Here is a 21,686-nt window from a genome sequence, read left to right on the forward strand (position 1 = left end):
CAGGTGTGGGCATTTACTTTGGAGGACAAAAGGACTTAGGCTAAGCAAAACTAGAGACTTCTTGTCAAGGAATTAAGTGGTTGCACATGGTGTGGGTCAGAAATTATCAACGCTATGCCACCGTCCTTTTGCGTTAACGTGCAGGTGTGGTGTTCGCACCTTGCTGTGTGTGTATGGGACTGCTGTGGCTCTGCCTTTCCCGGCTGTGGTAGCTCTGAAGGGGCTGATGTGAGACCCAGGGGACAACACGACCTGCAGCCCGCCCTCCTGCCCGGGCTGCCGCGATGCTCCCCCGCCCAGGGTCGGGGTTGGGGGCAGCGGGGTGCCCTGCCCGGGGGCTCGGCCCCGCTCCCGGCCGCGGGGCGGGCGGCAGCGCCGAGCACGGCGGGCCGGGCGGAGGAGGAGGAGGAGGAGGAGGAAGGGCCGCTGCCCGCCGCGGGGCTGACATCAGCCGGAGGAGGGGCCTGCCCGCGAGTTTCTTTGCTCGGTGCATCACTTCCCGCCGCTGCCATACTCCGCTGCCCGGTACCGGGCTGCAGCCGCGCCTGCCTCCGCCGCAGCGGGCGGCTCGGCGGGGCCGGCGCCCATGGCGTGTGTGCCCGGCGGGGACAGCCCGGGCTCCGCCGCCCGCCGGCTCTACTCGAGGTGAGCGGGGCCGGGGCGGGGTGGGGGGAGCCCCGCACCCTCCCGGCTGGCCCCGGAGCTGCGCGCCCCGCCGAGCCCCCGCGGGCCCCCAGCCGGGAGGGCGGCCGCGGGTTTTCTGGGGAGGGGAGGAGCGGGAGCGCCCATCCCTGGGAAGTGAGGAGCTGTTGCTCCGCCTGGGGACCCAGCAAGAGTAGAGTGAGAGAAGACGGAGGGCAAGGACGTGGTGTTTCCTCCATGGGGCAGCTCTTGCTTCGTGTATGGGATGGTGGGTGCTGAGGTTGCTGAGAGGGAAACTGTGGTTTTCCTTGGCACTAACCCGAAGTGATCGGCTCCTTCAGTGAAGGAGGCTGATGCTGAAACCTGGTCTGTGCTGGGCGTTTGCATGGGAGGCTCTTGATCTCACTGCAGAGACTTTAAGTCTCAGCGTTAAAATTGGGCGCTACAGAAATTCACACCAGGCTGGAAAAAAATAGCTTCAGGCTGTCTGGCATTCATGAAAATACCATATCTCACCCATTCTTTTAATTTAGATGAAAAAAAAGTCTAAACTGGAGTCAATTTGAGGCCTTATGGCGATGCTTAGAGAATTGTTTATGATGTTCATCCTCGTTGTGTTTTATTTTTCTTCTAACAGTTAGAAGTGTGGAGGTAATGCAGTATCTGGACTAAAGGGGAAAAAAATAAAATGCTTGAAGTATATGCAGTATAGCAGTAGTTCATCAATTCTCTTTGCATGCTTTGCAATAATTAGCAGCTAGTGGGTTATCTAGTTTAATGAGTATTGGTTCCTTAGGATAGCAGGTGCTTCTTGGTTCTCTTGTGTTTTACAGCAACTCCTGAGAAAATGAAAAGAGAATGCAGAGCTAAAACTATTGGTCTGCCTACTCTGGTGGAGCTAGAGCTGCAGACCCACACTGACTTTTAATCAGGCTGCATCTTTTTCTTTTGTTCTCTTTTGTTTTTCTTGAAAACTTTTTGGGGAATAGACCAGTCATTTTTGTGAAGGAAATCCTAGTGAGGGGCTGCATACCGCTGATATGTGCCTGTCCAGCACAGTAAACTCTGCTACCAGCTGTTTAGTCAAGAGCGAATATGAGAGAAATAGGGAAGCACCTCTCCTGAGGCTTAGTCTGGGTGGCTCTGACAGGGCATGTGGTGTTGAAATTCCCTGCAGTGCTCTTCAGGCTTGCTCTGCAGGCCTCGAAAGTGCATGTTGATGGAGCCTCTCTGTCTTTACTGCACTGCTAACTGGAGTTGTAGCTTAGAGTTTCTTCCTTAACTTCACTTGTATCAAAGTGTAGAAACTTCTAGCCTGAAGTAAATGACTCTAAACTCCATTCATAGGCATATTTGGGGTGATAGGTGGAACCTCAGGGGACTGTTCGGGTGGTAAAGCTGTAACGGCTGGTATCAAAACCTTTCTCAGTGTGGGGTTTTTTTTTTTTTTTTTTGGCTGGGAGTGGTAACTCAGGTCTAAGAACTGCAGAAGGTGCCTGTGCAGGCAGGGAGTGCCAGACCCCATATGTGGGGGGCTGGAAGAGCTATATTCCTTTTAGGAAGAGGGATGGGGTGGAAGGAAGAGTGCCACAAAGAAATGAAAATGTTTGTTAATTTTACTACATCCCTTGGTATTTCCCTAAATTCAGCCCATCCTAAACAAAGGCATCTGTTCTGTTGTTGTGCTCACAGCAGACAATCTGTGTGCTGACTGGGCCAAACTTTTCTATTTACAGAGACCAAAGCCGGGAGTATCTCTGCTACAGCAATAATATACTGTACGTGTTTTTGCAAAACAGGTCCTGTGCAGCTCTATGTCTGCTCTTGCTAACCTTTCTGATGCCATTTATTTCATTGCTGTTGCCACATCAGAACTGTTAGTCTTGAGGGAGACTTGTTGGAAATACAGGACTTTGGAAGCAGTTGAGCAGTTGTGACTTTCTACAGGGTTGGCCACGGCGGCCAGCTCCTGGTATTGAACATGGGATCTCTGGTGGGGCTTGCTGGAAACATCGAGCTCTGTGACAGTGCTCTGCAAACTTGAGTTGAGCAAGTATTACATGAGCCTGAGCTAGTGCTTTACCTTCCACAGGGTTTTGATCAGGTACTAATTTAACTGCATCCACTTCAGCCGCATGTAACTTCTGAGGACTTTGCAGGACAGAATACAGGCTGAGAGCGCTGTGAAATACCTGCTTGCAGCAGGTGTCCTTCTCTTCTCCGCTGCTGCAGGTACAGTCTCACTTTTTTGCGCTGGCTGGCTGACCTTGAGCGCGAAGGAAGCACCAAGCCCACAAAATTATTCCCTTGGCCTGTGGTTCCTGAGCACGTGTGTGTCAAGCTCATGCTGAGGAAAAGTCTACTGGTGTCCAGAGAGCTCCACTGGGTTTGGCCATTTGCTTTTAAAAGGCCATGTTGGAGATTTCTGAGTCCAGGTGTGAGGCATGGGCACGTTCTGGGGAAACCATCACTGTACTGCATTGACATCATGGAGACATTATTGATCACACACAGAAAGAATGTTAGATAATGCTGCAATCAGACTAGAAATGTATAAATCTGACATGGAAACTCAGATAAAAGTATGTCTTGCTCCTCCCCCCTGGGCCTCCCTTTCCCTTCCCTTGCTCTGTGTTCTCTTGCAGTGTTACATATTTTCAATTGAACTGTTGGCTTTTGTAATGTTTACTAACTTCTCTTGATTGTGTCATAAACAGTCTCCATCTCGCTCATTAGTGTCACTGCGGTGGGTACCTGACCTGAATGCACATTGGGCAATTAGAGCGCGCTCTGAGCACTACAGCTCTTCCTAGAGAAGGCAACTTTTGCCTGATCTGATGGGAAAACTGAGATGGAAGAATTGTTGGCCTTCTGATGTGGAAGGCAGTGAGAGTGCAACTCAGCACCTGAGTTAAGGCAGAATAAACCAATGTTTGCAAAGCAAATGGGGAAGAAAGTCCACAGTTGGAGTGGACCTCCCTCTGGAATGGTTCGTGTTCGTTTTGCATGTATCCAAGGGATCATAACACTGTGAAATAGTCTGATTATTTTCCAGCTGCTAGTACTTGTAAACTTTCAAAACCAAGTCTGGACTCTTTAAAATGCTAAAAGCAGTGTTGCCTTTTGTTCATTCAAAAGGAAAAGAGAATAAAAAGTTACATATTGCTTTATTTTGAGATACAGTTAAATACCACTTCTTCGAAAGACAGTAAATATTTATCTTCCTCAGAGGTGAAAATTAGCACCACCTCAGCAGTGCTAGTTCTGATGTTCATTAAGAATTTTACTGACAAATCAAGTGAATAAGCCTTCTGCTGACAGCTACGGGCTCTGTATTAACTTGGGCTGGACTTGAGCAGCAGTCTGGTGACAAAGAGCTTTGTGCCTTTCTACAGATCCTCTGAGCATGAGGGTTAGAGAATTGTTGGCTCACAGGAGGATGGCAGAGGAAGAGTATGAATAGCTTGTTCTGTGGGACAGGGAAGGGGCTTGGGTGAAGGGGAGTCCCTTCAAACTTGTTAGAGATATCTCTGAACTACTGCGGTAGCAGCTATTGCAGACCCTGGAAGGAGCTGAGGGGTGGTGGCAGTGTTCAGGAGAAGGGAGCACACCTGGGGCTGCTCCGCTGGCGGTCTGGCTGTGTGTGCATCCGAGCGGGGAGCTCGCAGGGCTGGCTGGGGTGCTGGTGCTGAGGATAGCTCTTGATGGATGGATGGGAATTGACTACTTGTACGTCTTTGCCTTATAGAAGTACTTGGAGTTGGTGCAGATGACACATTATGTAAGCAGGACCTACGTAGAAAATAAGTTTATGTGATTTTAACCTGTTTGAGCTTGCAGACTATTTTACCCGCTGGCTTTGTCTTTGACTTCCAGGCAAATTTCCTGTTTTCCCATCCTGATGTTCCAAATTGCCACAGCTGTCCTCTTCTTGTCTCCAGGCAAGGATTTTCCTGATGAAAACGATAGCGTTGAGTGCTGTGACTGAAGGTGGTTGGTCCTGGATGGGGAGGTTTGCAAAGCGGGGGCTAGTTGGCATCACAACACAGTGGTATTCTGCACTGCCAGAAAGCTGGGAATGACCTTTTTTTGTCTCTCTATTCCATAGATCAAACTTGAAGTTGCTTATTACATTTAAGAATGCTGTTTTAGAGGTTTCTAAAAGACTACAATTTTACTTTTGTAGGCCTATGCAGTCAGTCTCCATTAGGCAGAAGGATGTGAAAAACGGGACAAACATTTCTAAAATAGCTGTGCTGCATAATAGGTGGCCTGAGCAAAAAAAATTATATGATAGCTTAGTATGCAGCATTGGTTTTGTTGACATCTGTTTTGGGACATTTTGAACAACTCGTAGTTTCAGCATTTGCAAGTAATGTGGTCATCCCAAAGCGGAGCCAAGCAGAATGTTCAGTTTTCACCGCAGCGGGGAGAGGGGCCCTTGCTGGTCAGACCTTGGACTGGGAATCGGTGTCTGGCTTTGTTGCAGGTTTCCCCAGGACCTTGTCCATCCTTTTTGACTCTTTTGTGTTTTCACCTTGTGGGATGCAGGGAGAGAAGCTCTTGTTCCCTTCTGCCTTGGGTTTCTGATGTTAAAGGGGTAGGGCCTGTACCTTGTACCTGTACAGTGCCTAGCACAGCATGATCTTCATCTTACTTCTGACCTCTAGGTGCTGCTGCAATACAAACAATTGCCATCTTCAGGGCATTAATTTGACTTGAATGTGCACATCTAAATCAAGTTGAGGTGATACACTGCTTTTTATCTTGTGCTGACTTGCAATTCATTGACTCAAGTTATGCCAGACCTCCTGCTTGTTGTGCCTCGTGCTCCTGGGGTGAGAGCTGTCTCTCTGGATTCTTTATCCCAAAATACTTCACATTGTATGAGGCATTTGTGCCAAGCTGACTAGAAAGAGAACTTTGTTCATTGGCCACATGTTTGTGGGTTATACGTTGTTTGCTACTGTGTCAACTGAAGTCAAATAAGCTTGTGACTCGTGTGTGGCCTGAGGGCAACCCTTGAACATTAACGCTCTATTTGGTCACCCCAGGGCCTGAGTAGAGAGCTGGGTCTGGAAGTGAGGCAGCCTTTGACCCTTCCTGGCTGGGATGACATCTGAAGCACAAGTGAGCTGTGCTACCCGGTGCTCTGTGACTAGCTCCCGAGGTGCCTTTTGCTAGCTGTTACATTAGTCATTGGATGCATCCCTCCTGGGAAAGGATCTGAAAGAGTTCATGGTTAACAAGGGAGAAAGGACACCGTCTGGAAAGGGTTCCCATAGCCAGGAGGTTGGTGGGTGCCTGGCTGGAGCAGTCTTAAGGACAGAGAAAGTCCTTGGGGTTTGTGATGGTAACAAGGAGCTCTTACCACTGGACCACGGTGACCAGGTGCTGCAATTTAGTTGCTTCCTTGGGTGGTGGGTCACATTCTGGCTCCTTCTGCACCCAGGTCTTGTCAGATCTTTGGCTGGTGTCTGCAGCATGACTTGCTTATGCTACATGAAAATCTTGTGTGTAATTAATTTCTGTTTTCCTGGTGGATGTAACTAATTAGGAATCTGCCTTTTATTTTCAAAGTAAGTTAGGGGAGCAGGGCCTATTATACCAAAGGATGAAAACTCTTTATGAAGGCTAAAAAATTGTTCTGTTATAGAAGGGTGATTTTAAAATTCCTTTGTGGCTATTCCTCTCTTCAGCCGAATGCAGATGAACCAAGATCTCTCTGGTGATGATAGCAGAGACTTGGGAGGTGACGGGGGCCTAGAAATACCTGGGTGAAGGAGATGGGAATGGGCTGCATAGCTCAGTTGGCATTCTCCCCCTCCTGTTCAGCGATGAGTGTCCCAGACAATAGATTTATTCCTGAGACATTACATAAACCACAGGGGAAAGCCTTGCCTTGGTGTGTGACTTGAGGATGAGCAAAATCATGGTGGGATGACCCTGGCTTGTGCCCTGAGTCCCCTGCACAACTGGTGACTTACTAGCTTGTCTTATGGCTCCCTGCATCCACGATGTTTTAATGTGGCTCCAGGACACAACTTTGTTACTGCACCATAATCTTGTGCAGTTTGTGATCTCCCTAGAGCTGATACTTGTATGTCTCAAGCCTCACCTCCCCATACTCTCGTGTTCCAGCCCTGCTTCTACTCTGTGCTGTCTTGCTTCCGCTCCAACAGATCAGGCCTTCCATCACCAGAGAATATAAGCTGTATTTCTTGTGCTGTTGTGGTTGCTTTTATGCTGTCTCGTATTTTTGCATTTCAGTTGATATCCAGGCTTGCGTTCAGCCTTACTTGAACAGGTTTGAACTCTGAGGTCTTATGCTGCAAGAAGCCACCAGCAACTTATTTAACTCTTGATGCTGTTCTGCTTTAAGAGCAATTTTATCTCCAAGCTGCTGCTCAAGTGTACCTACTTTTCTCCTCTTCCAGTTCTGCTCTGTGTATTGCTTTGATCAGCCAGCCCAGCTTCCAGAATTCAAAGCCACTTCCCTGTTATAAAAGCACATGCCAACCAAAGCCATGAAAAAAATTCCTCCTGCATCTAGGCATGCAGGCTGTGTAGCCTGACCACAAAGTGGGGCTGTTGAATTCTGAGCCTGGGCTATTTATATTGTCAGCGGGAAAGCCTTCCATCAACTGAGCTGCTCCCTCCTTAAAGATACTTTTAATTAAATGTTATTTGACAGATCTGATGTTTTAACTGGCTTAAATGGGACATTATTTTTTTCCCCACTGAAAGTTGAAGAAACTAGGAATAATCTTGCTGGAAGACTACTTGCATTCTGAGTCACATCTATCTGTTGTTTAGTGTTGTAAGCTGATAGTGTGGAAAAATACTAAACCAAACCCCACAACCAGAAAGGTAACAGTCCTGCCAGTCCTTGGTGAAGAGAAGGGGAAAGGGGCACCAGTTGCCTCCAGCTTGGAGCGTAGCAGCTCTCTAAACAGTGTCCAGCAGTGTTATGCAACTACCTAGGGAAGGAAGTAAAAATTTATCATTACAGTGCAGTTTCAAGAGCGATATTAAATGAGCAATTTGCAGCATAACCCTGTACTTAACTGACTTAACTAACTTCTCCTGGGATAAAATGACAGGGCTGGTAGGGGCAATAGCTGTGGCCTCTGCTCTTCCACCAGGAGTGGAGCAAATACAGGCTCTTTTTAGAAGTGAATCTGAGGCACTGGGCTGAGAGCCCTCCAAGCGGGTAGCCAAATCCCAAACCAGCGTAATGGCCGGATCTTGCAAGTGCCTGACTGATCCCTGGCCCATGGAAGCCTGGGAAAGGGGGAAGCAAGCATGTGCTGAAGTATCTCATTAATATCTGATTGCTCTTCCTTATTTCAGTGAAAGCAATAAAAAGACTTCTCTGCAAGGCCCAAGACATTGGAGCAGCAACACAAACCCTGAATGAATTACTTGGAAGGCAGCACTACTATCTGATTGCTACCTTCAGGGTAGAAATAAACATCTTAAAAATCTTTTGCTATTCCCAGTTTTCTTTTGACAAGAGGATTTTGCCCAACAGGCCTTTCCTTTCTGACTCTGAGATTAGAAATGATGTATCCAAAGAAGCTTCATCTGCTGCTGTGAGTCAGTAGCTCTGTGCAGCTGCGAAACCTGAAGGAATTTTGAATGAAGGATATTGGATTCTCTTGTCTCCCCTCATGCTTTTCTGTTACCCTTTGCATTTACACTCTCTGGAGCAGTCAGGCTTTTCTCTGGGAGTTTGGGATTAATGCATCTTTCCTCCAGATGCTTCAGGAGAAAGGTAAAGAAAATGGATTTAAAATGGGGAAAACACCTATGTTATTAGTATAATATAACTCAGAAGCAATTTCCTGTTGTGCCCTGGCTCCATCTGAGAGCAGATATTTTGTCTTGGAAGCTGCTTTTAAAAACGTATGGATAAAACTTAGTGCCATCAGTTGATGCATGCAGTTTGCTTTCTGAGCTGCAGAAAATAAGGGCTGTGTGATATTCCTCGGAAGCCGCTTTGAACACGTGCTGTGCGACAGAGCTCCTTTCCTGCCCTGGGGATCCAGCTCCGCTTCCCTCCCGCGCTCTGGCTGCCAGGAGCAGACAGAGATGGCTCATGCAAAAGCAAAGAATTGCCCCTCTGAGCCCCTTTCCTGGACACTGTGCAGAGCTTGCTGTGGACACAAGTCTGGCTGATGATCCACGATGAGACCTGGGGCAAGTTATTTGATTTGCAGCCTCACTTGTGCTCGCCTGCCCTGTCTAGCCTTTTGGAGAGATGACTTCTGCTATGGGATTGCATCAGACTCAGCACAGTGAAACCAGCTTTGCCACGAGGCTTGCAAGTTTTGTGGCAACGCAAATAATGAATAACTGTGTAGAGTTCCCCAGGAGAAGCTCCAGCGTGCTGCTGGGACAGGCAAGTGGTCCATGTGTATGTGGTGGAGTTTTTCCATGTCTTAATTAAAAGATCCCTGTGCATATTTACAGGTAGAACGGAGGGGTTTGCTGTATCAAATGACTTTGAGTCATGTGTTTCCATGACTTTCTTGATTCCCCTAAGATTTTGCAGGCCACAGGGCCTATATTTGCTCTGTGGTGCCTTTTCTGAACATTCGCTCCATATACCATGCAGGGGCTTGGCTGGTGGTACCTCCCTTGGGCACTTTGGTGTAAATTGCCACAATTTCCTCAGCTCTGGCTTGGAGCTGCTTGAGTACACGTTAGCTGTGGGGCAAGTTTCTCCTGTGATCCACACTGCAGAGTTGAGGTTGTTCTTTGTGCACTCCATCTGCGGAGAATCCATTCATGCCTGAGGAGAGCTGGAAAGTACCCATTAATATTCGTCTCTCTGGGGCTACTTGTTAATTACTGTTATTCCTGGTTTGTATTATGATACTGTCTAGTGTCTCGTGCTGCTGTGCCAGACTGAGTGGATCCTGGAAAGGTTATATCCGTTCCAGAGTTTCAGAGTGCTTGGTAAACATCAGTATTTTATTGCAGCATTTCTGGGAAATATTGTTGCTGTTTTCAAGGGTGAGAAATTGTATAGGCTTCAAGGTGAAAGAGAATATCGGTGGCAAAGCTGGGAGCTGAATGTCCTGACTCCCACTCCTTCCCTTCAGCACTTCCTTACAGTGAGGTCAATTGTGAATTGGAGACCTTGGTTTTGTCTTTTGCTGAACTGTACAGGGCAGTGCAGCACTTGCATTGCATGATATTACAATGGTTCTTCTGTTCTGCATAATATGAGAGGGAGCAAAATGTTCAGAAGGAAGTTACCAGCTGGTGAATTAAATACCAGACTTTGCCCATTTACAAGGTGTGCCTCGTAAATGTGGTGGGAATACTGAAAACCACAGGCCCTGGGAGAGGAAAAGGAGCAGCCTGGGTGGCCGTGGGGTCTGGTCACCATGAGGAGCCCAAATCCAGGTATTGGCTTGAAGAAAGGAGGAGAATGGCCCTGAGTTGTTAGAGTACTCAGGCACTTGTGTCTCTACATAGTTATCTTCCTCTGAGGCTTTGAGGGACACAGAGAAAAATGTTTCCTGTTGGAAAATTGCTTACACGTTCAATCACACAAGAACTGAGTGGAGTTCCTGGGTGCCCTGGCTTGAGGGGTGGTTGTCTTTGGGGTGTGGTGAAAGATGGAGAGAAAAACAGGCATCTCAATTCTTACAGTTGGGCAGGAAGCTTTTGGGATGGGCAGTGAATGACAGTGCTTTGGGGAGGGTCCTGTCATTACTGTTCTCCAGCTGTGCTCTTATAAAGTTATCATATCACAGCTGATACTGCATCTGAAAACAGCCCCTTTTTTAGCAACTGTCTGTGGAGATTTGAATTGAGAAAATGGCATTGGGAACTGTATCTTGCTGCAAAACACAGAGATGATCTGATTTGACTTGTTTACTGGCCAAGCTTTCGGAAGCATGAAATCAGGAATATAAACCATCAGCAACTAAACAAATTAAAATATCTAGCATCATAAGCAATGTGCATTTCTCTTTCCTTTCTGACAAATAAGCCCTTCAGATTTCAATGAGGACTGGCTTGCTTGGGAAACCCATGGGCCAATGTCTCTTGGTGAGTGAACAGAGACTTACATACATATAAATGCAGATGAACGTCCTGTAATCCTGAGACTCCATGTTTGCCTTGAGGCATTTCTTGGCCTCTGAGTTCAGCTGAGTGTCTGAGCTCCTGCACTGGTCTAAATATTAAAACATACAAGTTCACTGTGACGTGCCCAGAATTTTAAGGCTGCAGCCCATGGCCAACTCTTGTATCAATTGCTTCCATCAGGGCTGTAATCCAGGAACCAGCAAGCATGAGATAGTTGGTTGATTGAAGTCTGTGGTTTGGTGCTTTCCTTGGTAAAGGCCCTGGAGAAAGGCAGGCTGTCACGTTATCTGCGTTCATCCCTTTCACGTGCACTGCTGGGACTGCAAACAACAAAAGTGTGCCAGCAGATACCACAGGCTCTGCAAGGAGACGGTGTTCTGGAGGGAGCTTTGACAACATGTTCAGGTGTTGAAGGAGTTAACAATGTGAAAATACCCACTTTTTCCTCTGCTGTTCTGGAAGAAAATGAAAACTTTGCAAAACCTATATTTTCTTCAATAAAGCCATTCTTTGGCATCAGTGTTTTTGGCAGAAAGTTGTCATCAGTCATGCCATTGAGTGAGCATTTTGCAGAGTTGTGTGAGAAATCAGCAGCGGAAAAAGAAAGCCTGTGAAAGCTGCACGGGCACCCGAGACACTGGCTTCCAGCAGAGGTGTTCTGCCGGGTCATATGTCCGGAGGAAGGAGCACCAGGGCCACATGCTGTGGCTCTGTCCTGCCGCGTGGCTGATGAGCATGTCAGCTCACCAGCGAGCAGGCATCCTCTGTTACGTGGTCTGTGCTCTCTGACTGGACCAGTCCTGGCACCAGCATCCAGAACTCACCCTGCCCCTGTTTTAAACCCGAAGATGCAGTGACACAAGGATGAGAAGTGAGAAGAAAAAACTTGTGTGCCCTGCCCTTGGCTCCCTGCCCTGCTGAATAAAACGACATTCTCTTGTGGTGGAAATATCTCATTCTTGAGGACCCTGCGTGAGGGTCTGGCCAGTGGGATTTCAGGGAGTCCTTTCAGGTTTGCTGAAGCAGGGTCAGACTCCAGCTGTGCTCGGTGAAGCTCTGGGCCCATGTGCAGAAGGCAGAGTTCACCTGCCCAGAGCTGAGGTGGCTGTGCTAACAGCAGACTTAGGAAGGGAATGAAGGAGAGGCTTTACAGACCTGACTCTAAATGAGAACTGAGTCATTTGTCAAGGCTGACGGCTCTCTCAGAGCTGGTTGCCTGAGGCTAACATGGCACACAGAGGAGACGTAAAAATATATCTATATACACACACAGAGGAGAGAAAAGTAACAGCTCAAAACATGTGACTGGAATTAAAATTAAAAAAAAAAAGAATTCCCGATTAAAGCCATGTGTGTTGGAGGATGTAACTGCTCCTGAAAGGCTCATAGAGGCTGTTTGCACAGCACAAATGCAGCCACTCCATAACGCCCTGGATTAACAGGCAGGCTTCTCCAGCACACGAAATCTGTGTGGAAGCAGTGTCATTCCTGCATGTCAGCAGCTTCCACAGCTCACCACCCTTACAGGTCAAGGTAAGGAGCTGTCTTGTCACCTGTCTCATCCTCCCTGTCGCTGCTGCCTGCGCTCCTGAAGTGCGTTTCTCCATGCAGCCTGCTGTCGTGCCATGTCTGTCTTTCACTGCTAGATGATGATGTCTCTATGCAGGAACAGAGATTTTTTTTTTTTTTTTTTTTTTCTGACGACATGCATTATTTAGTAGTCAGGATAAATGAACTCCCTTGATTTGGGCATGTGTGTAGTTCTGATGCTATATCCTCCCTTCTTTCACCAGTGTAAGGGAGGAGGGGAGCAGTGAATTATTTCAGTGCTACAGAGCAGCCTGTGTTCATATAAAGCCATTGCAATACCTCTGAGGTTGCAATGAGGAGCTAACCTAAACCTAAAATAGGTCTATGGAGAGATTTCCACTCTCCATTCCTGCTTGTTCTGTCTCCTTAACTGTGCATTTCCGTCAGGCAGGTAATACATGATACAACAAACTTTTGGCTTCACCATCTCTACGTGCATGGTAACAAATATTTGCTATGCCAAGGGGGACTGTGCAGCAGGAGGGAAGGTGAGGGTGAGAAAGAAATATGGAGCATGGGGGGCAGGGGAAAAAAAAAAAAAAAGGAATCAGAAGTTAAAGCCATGGAGGACTTGGCCTTAGGAAGCTTGCTGCTTGATTTGGAAAGGGTGTCCCCTTTCCAAAGGTTATTGGGTTCTGCCTCTAGCCCAATATAGTGGCTGGTTGCTGCTGTGTACAGCGAAGACAGGACATCCCAGTAAGCTGAGGATCTGTTCCTGCTCTCAACCGGACTGGAAGCTTCACCTGGTGCCTTGGGGATGGGAGAGTGTCTGATGTGGCATAACAGTATCTGTCGTATCAGATGAGAGAGAGAAGTGCCGAGGTTTGGAGGGATTCTTAGGCTATTTTGTGGGAGTTGGATGTGCTCCAGGCTTTTACCCTACTTTGTGAGGAAAACAGAGGAGGCTTTTTGGCATTGAAGAGCTTAAAAATCTGATGCTTCATCCTTTTATTCCCCTTACCAAAGGCTCAATTCCAAAAAACCTATAAAAGAACATAATTTTGTTATTTTTTTTCATAATAACTTTTGCAATTTGCTTAAAGCAAATCATTATATGGTCTAACTCATGATTTTGTGATAGCAGTGAGAAAATTATTAGGGAGAGTATTAGCATTCTTGCCTTTCCAAGAAACAAAATGTTTATACAAATTCCTCCTATGGAAGAACCAGGACCAGAGTCCGTTTCCCAGATGCAAAGATGTACCATTCTTTGATATCTGTGGCAAACTCATAAAACGATATATGCTTGCCTGCTATTTGCACACATGATTGAGTCGCACTAATACCACGGTGTCGGAGCAAAACCTGATGTGGTTCTGTGTCGGGGAGGAGACTTGCCTCAGCACTTGATTTGTAGAGACGTGCCATGCAGCGGTGCCAAGCGTTTCCAGGGTAGATGTTATCCGTGAAGCTATACTAGGACAGAAGTGCTAAAAATTTGGGAAAATGTGGTGGAGGACTAAGCCACGCAATCCTCTGGAAGAAGTGAAACCAGCTTGCAGGATGCTGGAGCTCCAGGGTTCCCCACAGAGGCAGCAGACACCCACCACAGACTGTGCCGCACAGTGCTAGACAGTGGGTCTGTTCTCGGCTTAGCAAAGCAGCGCATAATTCTCACCTTGCATGCGAGCGGCGTTGCTGTGAGGCAATGGCCTGGCTGCCTGGGCATCCTGCCACACTTTGATTTATAGGTTTGTGGATTAATCTGATGGCACACCCAGATTTTTTTTTTTCCATAGTGCCATGAAGAACCCAACAGCACTTTTGCTGCTGTTCTGCTGAGTCTGGGTTTGCACAGAGGAGCTGCAGAGACTGTATCTAGAGATGGTGGCAAGGGCTGCAGAGGACCCATGGCTGATATCTGAGCTCTTGGGGACCCTCTGTTTCCTATTTTTTCAGACAGATGTGGAATATTATCTTTACAAAATCCAGAGGAGTGCCCTGTGGCTGTGCAACAGCCAGGGAGAACAGGAGCATCCTGCACCTGAGCTCTCACACCGTTTGCTAAGGCAGCCTTTTAAATATACAAGTGTGTCTGGGCTGATTTCCGATTTTTAGCACCCCTGAAATTTTCAGGGAGAACATTACAATGCTTTTAACAGCCCTTGGAACATGAGACAGCTGCAGAACAACAATGTAGAATTGGTGCAGTCTGCTCTGCTACAGCTTTGCCAATGAAAATCTGTCCTAGTGTCTGGCATTGCTTCCAGCCTGGACGCAAGCTCTGCCCACCTGCTCTTTGTAACCTCGGAGAACCACCCTGGCTGTTTTCTGTTGTGGCTTTCTGTGGTTGGAGCACAGAGGACTGTAATCACCGAGGGAGGAACTATGATGGTCTTTCACTGGTGTGCTCTGGCTTTACCGAGTGGAAGCTTGAAACAGGAGTCACTGCTTGTTTGGATTTGCTGGACTTGATCACTTGTTCCTGCTAATTGCTTTTCAATGAGTTCTGTGGAAAGTAAGGAAGGGCCAGGTTCATGCTGTTTCTGTCGCTAAGATCACATCCAAATCCCTTTGAAGTGTGAGTGTTGGTGCAGAGCATCCTGAGCAGTCTCTTGGTGAGCTGCAATTGCTCAGCATCTTCGTGGCTCAAAGATTGGATGGCCCAGGAGCGTGAGATCCTGGGGCGTGTGTTTTCAGATAGATCCCAAAGGCCTCTCTTGCTTTTAAATACTTGGCCTGGGGCTGAGGGGAAGCAGATGAGGCAGGAAGGGAACAGAACAAAATTGGCTGTTTGGTTGCTGGGGAGTCAGTGGAAAAACTGTGGTGTGAACTTTGTCATCATTGCCTTTTACCCTGCATCCTGACAACAGTCCGTCTGCTGTGCTCTGAGCGTGGATCAGTGGTTTGCGTGGGCATGTGGATAGGGAAGAGGCAGTGTGCAAGGGAGTGTGTGCAGCTTCTCCGACTGCTGGTGCTGAGCAGATGCAGGGGAGGTTTGGGATGAGGCTGTGCACGTGGAGGGGACATGGGCAAGGGCCTGGGACAGGTGGGGACAGGCAGAGGAGGCTTCCTTTGTCTGGCTGGGGTTAAGCATAATATCATGCTTAGTGTTGTGAGACTTGGCAGCATCTTTTCAATATGCAGTTGTTTTCCTACTGCAAGTCCATGCTCCAAGGCAGGAGCAATTGGCAGGTTGAGAGAGGAAGGAGAAGCGGGGGCTGCAGTTGGAGGGGTTTCCAGGCAGTTTGAACTGAGAAAAGACTTGGGCCTGTGGCCTCTGTCTTTTTGGGAAGACAAGACTTGCTTTCACTTGGCTTCAGAAAAACAGTCTAGATGTGCAGGAAAGGAAATCTCATAAGGCCCCTTAGCCTGTGCAATTACACAGTACAACTGGAACAATTGTGCTGGGTGGCATTTGTGGAGCTGAGCTTGACCTTGCCGGCAGCTGGGGGGGGTGGCAGGATCCTGGGGTAGGAATTAGGGGGAGGCTGCGATGCCTTGCAGTCAAAGTGCTCTCATAGCTTGAGTCCTGGGCTGCACGCTCACTTCATCTAACCCGAGCGGGCACCGCTGTGTTGTAGCTCCACTGTGGTCTGTGAGGACTTGTCCTCAACTGTGAGGAGGGGGACAGGAGGAGCCAGGCACTCCCCTTTCATTCTGGGTTTGCAGCTGGGCTGGGGTCTGGGCAGTTGTAGAGAGGAGGTGTCTGAGTCTGGACATCTCTCATCTCATTTAGAGTGCTTCTGAATTTGGAAAGATAATTCCCCCAAACCAGAATCCAACCGTTTGCAGTAACAAGTTTGTCATGAATGTATGTTGGTGGGTAATAGAAGTTGAATTGTGTAAATAAAATGATTAATTAATAAATAAGTCAGCTGTTTTCACTGTATAGCTGTTGATAAGCCTACTATTTATTTTTCTAATGTCTGTTGCAATTGTAACCCAATGTATTTTGTAGCAGGAGCAGTATGTTGATTTAAATCATAGCATATATTTTAATGAGAGGATGTGTTGACCTAATTGCCAAAGTAATGATATAATGAAAAGCCATTCAGACTGCATGTCCTCTCTTGCCCTCTGGTTTCTGGAAGTGACTGAAGGAAATGGCACTTCACTTCTGGTGAAATCATCCCAAGAGTGTTGTTTCAGTGCAGTGTGATGGATTAATTTCACTGAAGGCACTATCATTGAATATGAAAGCAAAATGCTCTTGGAAAACTCAGGAAGTTTCCCTCATTGTTCCGAGTTAGTTTCAAGCATCCTCAGAGACAAAATATGAATGCCTAAAAATCCATCCTGTTGCAGGTGCTGGTTTGCTTGGTGCTCTGCATGGCAGATTTCAGATGTTAGAGCTGTTACCTTTGTGGTCTGCAGCTATGGGGGTGAGACAAACTACTGACAGCACAGATTGAACATCCTCCTTTGTGCCGCCTGGGAAGGAAGGAACATCCTCAGATGTGAGCATCATTAGTCCACTAGCATTTGGCAAGCTAGTGCTGCTGGCCTCTACACTTATTTTCCTTTAGCTCAGATGGCTGCTGGTAGTGGTGATTGGGTTTATACCCTGCTGATGAGCCATGCAAAGAGATTATACTCCAGGCTCTTCGGAAGGTTTCATTATCACTCTTCTTGAAAGTGAGTTCTCCTGCACAGTCCCCCTTCAGAAGCATCTTGATCAGTTCATGTGTTCAGTGGATTTTTAATTTTTTTTTTTTTTTTTAATTTGGGAGTCAGAACATGTTTTAATGAATGAATTTTCAAATTGGTATCTTCTTAATCATAATTTCCTTAGACCCTATAAGTATTTGCATCTTATAATTTAAGTGCTTTGAAACTGGGCATCAAGTGAAACTGTTAACCAGGATGAGACGAAATTCACATTTGTACCTTAATCCCATCTGAGCTTTCTCAAATGCTGCAAGGCAATTGCATCCCATCACGATCCTTTGATATTTGAGTAATTTTAGAGCACAAAAGCTTGAATTTGTGCTCATTACCTTTTAGAGGTTTCACTCCTCAGATGACACAGAAAAATTACATTGTGTTCTCTGTTCTTGCTATGGGTTAAGCTGTAATTGTGGGAAGGATTTGGTACATGGATTCAAGAGAATTATTACCAGTGTATCATTTATTGAGAACCCAATCCTTTCAGGTGCAGAGCAGGTTTCTAGAGGTCATGAGTATCTTAAGGTCCTGGAGTTGGAGGCATTTCTTTGGCCAAGGTTAGATCTTCAGTAATTGTTTGGCATCATGTTGAGCTGGTGACATGAGCTGGGTGAGCATCCTTGCCTGGGTGGAGAACGCTGCACCTCATCCCCAGCAGAGCAGCTCTGGTTTGAGTGGTTCGCTTGTGCTTGCAAGAGAGCACCTGGCATAGGCACTGGGAGCCAGGGCTCCTGCATTCCTGTCCATCCTCTGCAGCTGACTCACTGTGGGCAAGTTATGTCTTGCTGTATCTTGGCTTTCTTTTTGCAAAACGGGGTAATAGCCACCCTTGCACCTTCTCAAAATATTTTGTTGTCCTTAGGTTGAAAAATTTCTACACATATCAGTTCAGTATCATAAGTTGCTTCAAAAATGCTACTAAAACAGCAAATAACTCCTACCTGCCTTCAGTTCTAACCATCCCCATAGATCAGAGAGACAGAGGTGGTTGTTCTGCATGGCCCTTGGTCAAGTGGGAGAATTGTGTGCAGCCACAGGGGAGTTGTCTAAGCAGCAGAGTGCTGGATGACTTTTGCTTTCAAGCAGGCAATAGGGAGTTTGAATTTGAATTTCTGACAATGACGCAGCTTGTTGGAGCCATTATGAATTGAAATGGGGTCTTATTCAGCTCTGCTAATAAGAGGGTAAATGCAACTAAATACAGCTGTCTTCCTCACTGTCATTTGGTATTTATTAGCAAATATGCAGTGGAATTGAATCTCTTGTAAGTACTCTGCAGCTAATGGTAGATAGCAATTAACTGAAATGACTACTGTTGAGCACTGATGCTGCCATCAGTTAGTGGAAGAGGAAATCTGGAGCCAGCGCACAGACTCAGCGACTTCCAGAACTCCCTGTAGTTCTCCCCCTCTGGATATTCTGTTTCATGCCCTTATCGAAAGACTGCAGTGGAAACCACTTCATCTTGGTACTCCCTGGAGCTCCAGCTTGAACAAACACTTCTCAAGCAGCAGTAAGTGTGTGTGTGTGTGTGTATATTATTTTATTATTTTCAGTTTGTGGGTTACTGAAAGGACTCACTTCAATACTACCAGTGAACGTGTGTGGAGTGGAAGCTTTCTCCCCTCCAGATGTGCTGGTGGCACAGAGCTGCCTCTGAAGCACCTCATGTGTTACAGGAGATGTGAAGGAAACTGGCCCAGGCACTTAGAACTAATTGAGAAACTGGGAATGACTGAGTGCATCATTCATTGTTTCATTTTTGGCCTTTCCTCTCCAAACAAAACAAGAGGTTTTGTTTTCTTCCCCTCACTAATAAGGTGACATGTAGGTCAAAGTGGCCCTGAGGTTCTGACCTCCACTGACTGGAGGGAAATCAGCTCTGGTGTGCTGGTTTCAAACTACCAAAAGTAGTCAGAGTCAGGCTAATTTCATGTATATCTGGATTTGTTTGTCACCCTTCCCAGCCAGCCTGTGTTTGATATGGTGCCTTGTGGGGAAACTGCTTGTCAGGAAGGGATTAGTGCTTGAGTTGTGACGTGGGTGGGAAGTGAGGGGCTGTGCTGCCAGGATTGCTGTCAGCAGGGTGCAGAGGCATTGCTGGCCACCTTGCGCAAGAACTGGTCTTGGGGGTGAGCTAATTGAGTATTTTTGTCAGTGCCCTCCCTGTAAAACAGCAGGTTGCTAATGGCTGTGTTGATGATAGTGAAGTATGAGCAGTGCAGGGGAGGATGAGTATTGAATAGGAGGAACTGAATGACTGATAGGTCTGGTGTCATGGCAATGTGATGATATTTAATGGTATGAAGTTGTAAGCACGTGTACTTAGGAGCTAGTAATAAGATTTTCTTCTCGGAGATGGGAGCTCATCATTGGGGAGCAAGTGAGAGGCAGCTGTGTGTGTGCTGGTGATTTGATGAAGGGAGCCCCCAGCCTCTGGCTTGATGAGGAGCGAGGACCCTGCCTGGGACAGAGTAGCCAGAGGGAAACTGCCTGAAATGTGTTGTGTAAGTGCCCCAGGCAGAGAAGAGCAGTCTGGTCCAGCTTGCAGGGCTGGCCCAAGGCTAAACAGGTATAAATTCAATGTGAGTAAACTTGGGCTGTGCATCAGGGGGATCTGAGATAGCTTTCCTCATCTAGGGAAGCCCATGAAAACAGACCCTTTGTCAAGCGCAGCGTGGGCTTTGGCACAGAAGTGTGAGCTGGTTCCTGTGGGATATGAGCTCCCTTCGCCGTGTCCCCAAGCAGTGCAGGGGAACTGTCCCCTGGGCCCTCGAGCAGCTCCTACCTGGCTGTGCTGTCTGGGACCTCAGAGTCATCAGCTGCTTCTCACGTACAGGAGCTGTGCGAAGGCTGGGAAAGGAATTTACTAAAGGGGAATAATTCCTATCTTGATTACTTTCTTTAAGGATGTGCTGACAGTTAATTATTTAAATGTATATTTAGTTAGTTAAGCCAGAGACTATACATTTACACTGAGCACCTGATAAACTTGATCCCTTTTTGATTGGAAAAGATGTTTAATTGCCCGTCATCAGTGCTCTGAAATTACATTTATTTTTGTATAAAATTCAATCAGATTGCAAGTAAGATGCTAAAATCTGTTGCTTCATTAATTCATATCAATAGATTTGAATTTTTTTTTTTTTTCCTATAGTTAGTGTTTCTGGTGGATTTTTTTTCTGCCTTATCTCCTGTCTAAAAGCTTGTTTTTTATTCCTGACTTTAGAACTACAGCAGCTCTGATTGGGAATGAGTTTTGCAATCGCCCCCACTAATATGAATCAAATACCTATAAATATATTTCCTTTTCTTTTTTTTTCTTTTTTTTTTTTTTTAAAGCAGTTTCACCTTTTAGGCAGGAAGAGATTCTCTTTCCCTGGGAGATTTACAATAGTTTAAGGCAGTGGACAGCTGCCTCCTAGCTCTGTCTTGTGACGTGATTATTTTCTGCATAGCTTGATGGGTTTGTGGTCAGCAGGGTAAGTGCTGTGAGCAAGACAGTCCAAACAAGGCAGTCCTGAATGTGTGAAAGGTGGGGTTGGAGTAAGACAACTTTAATTGCTGGACACTGTATGGTCTCCTCTTTTTCTGCCTGCCTGGAGCGGACGCGGGGCTGAGGTGTAGACCCGAGAGGTGGGATGTTGCTGTGTCCTACTCTGGCTTCTGTGGCCGTATCTCCTGGGCTGCAAGCTGTGGCAGCCCTGAGCTTTGTGTCAGTGCATAGCCCGTGATCCTGCAGAATAGCTCTTGGCTAAAGGCAGAGTGTACTGTTGTCTTGCAGCCTAGCAGGGGGAGGACAAGTGCGATGTCCATGCAGGGTTATTTTCTTGGAATATTTGGCAAGCGAGGTGCAAAGATTTGGGGGAGAGCAGGGTGTTGGGAGGTCTGACTAGCTCCAAGCTTCTGAACACGGTATGATTAGTGTTCTCCCTCTGGGGACCTATATCATCACCTAAGTCCTAATTATAGTGTTGTTTTGACAGCAGTCATGGTGATCACAGTTAATGGCACTGATAACACCTGTGCCGTTTGCTTTGTTTCTCATTTGGCAGTGTTCTCTGCATCCCCAGCGCTCCTGGGACCCTCGCTGCCTTCTCCATGTTACTGTGTTGCTTGAAAATGTTTGAAGTATAAGAGTCCTTGTGTTTGGCCTGTATACCTTTTATAAAGGAACATTTTTGTCCTTAAGGCAAGGCAGGCAAAAGGCAATCTGTGATACCGATCGTCATTAGCTGCTATTCAACAGTGATGAATGACCCTGGGAAATCTTGTTGTTAAAGGCAATATCTGTTCTTCCTGTTCTCAGCTCTTTCTGCCTTCAGATCTGTTCTCTTCTAAAAAAGGAGGGAGGGTGGCCCTGCCCTGTGTTGTATTGGAAAGAGACTCCCTCATACCTGTCACCACAGGGTGCAAGGTCACCCTTTTCTGCCTTGTGTGAGTGTCAGAAGCAACATCCAGTCCCGGGTTTGAAATTCACAGCTGTCGCATTGATGGGGGCCGAGTGATCTGCCAGCATTATGCCACTCACTCATTCCTCTGGCAGAATGCTGTGCAGATTGCCTAACTCATTTGTGGCCAAACATTGGGTTTGTATCTGGCCTCTTACTGCTTTTAAAAAGATTGTTCTTTTTGATGTTTCTTAAACATATATTGCCCTTTCTGATGTACCTTTTGCAAAAGGATCTCAAAGTGCTCTTGGAGCCACCCTAATTGCTGTTTTACAGATGTGTATGTAA

At 46.8% G+C, this 21,686-nt stretch overlaps 1 protein-coding gene across 1 annotated transcript in view; it reads left to right on the forward strand.

Annotated features, from left to right (window-relative positions):
* The first annotated feature begins 498 nt into the window (after window positions 1-498).
* The window catches only part of GPSM1 (G protein signaling modulator 1), an 81,996-nt gene continuing 60,808 nt past the window's right edge, over window positions 499-21,686 (forward strand). The window contains exon 1 of the mRNA XM_042786745.1: window positions 499-645. Coding sequence (XP_042642679.1) covers window positions 587-645 — 59 coding nt within the window. The 5' untranslated portion in view covers window positions 499-586. The remainder of the gene's footprint in view (window positions 646-21,686) is intronic.

Source organism: Tyto alba, unplaced genomic scaffold (genome assembly GCF_018691265.1).
Source record: "Tyto alba isolate M040663 unplaced genomic scaffold, T.alba_DEE_v4.0 Super-Scaffold_11, whole genome shotgun sequence".
NCBI classification, from domain to species: domain Eukaryota; kingdom Metazoa; phylum Chordata; class Aves; order Strigiformes; family Tytonidae; genus Tyto; species Tyto alba.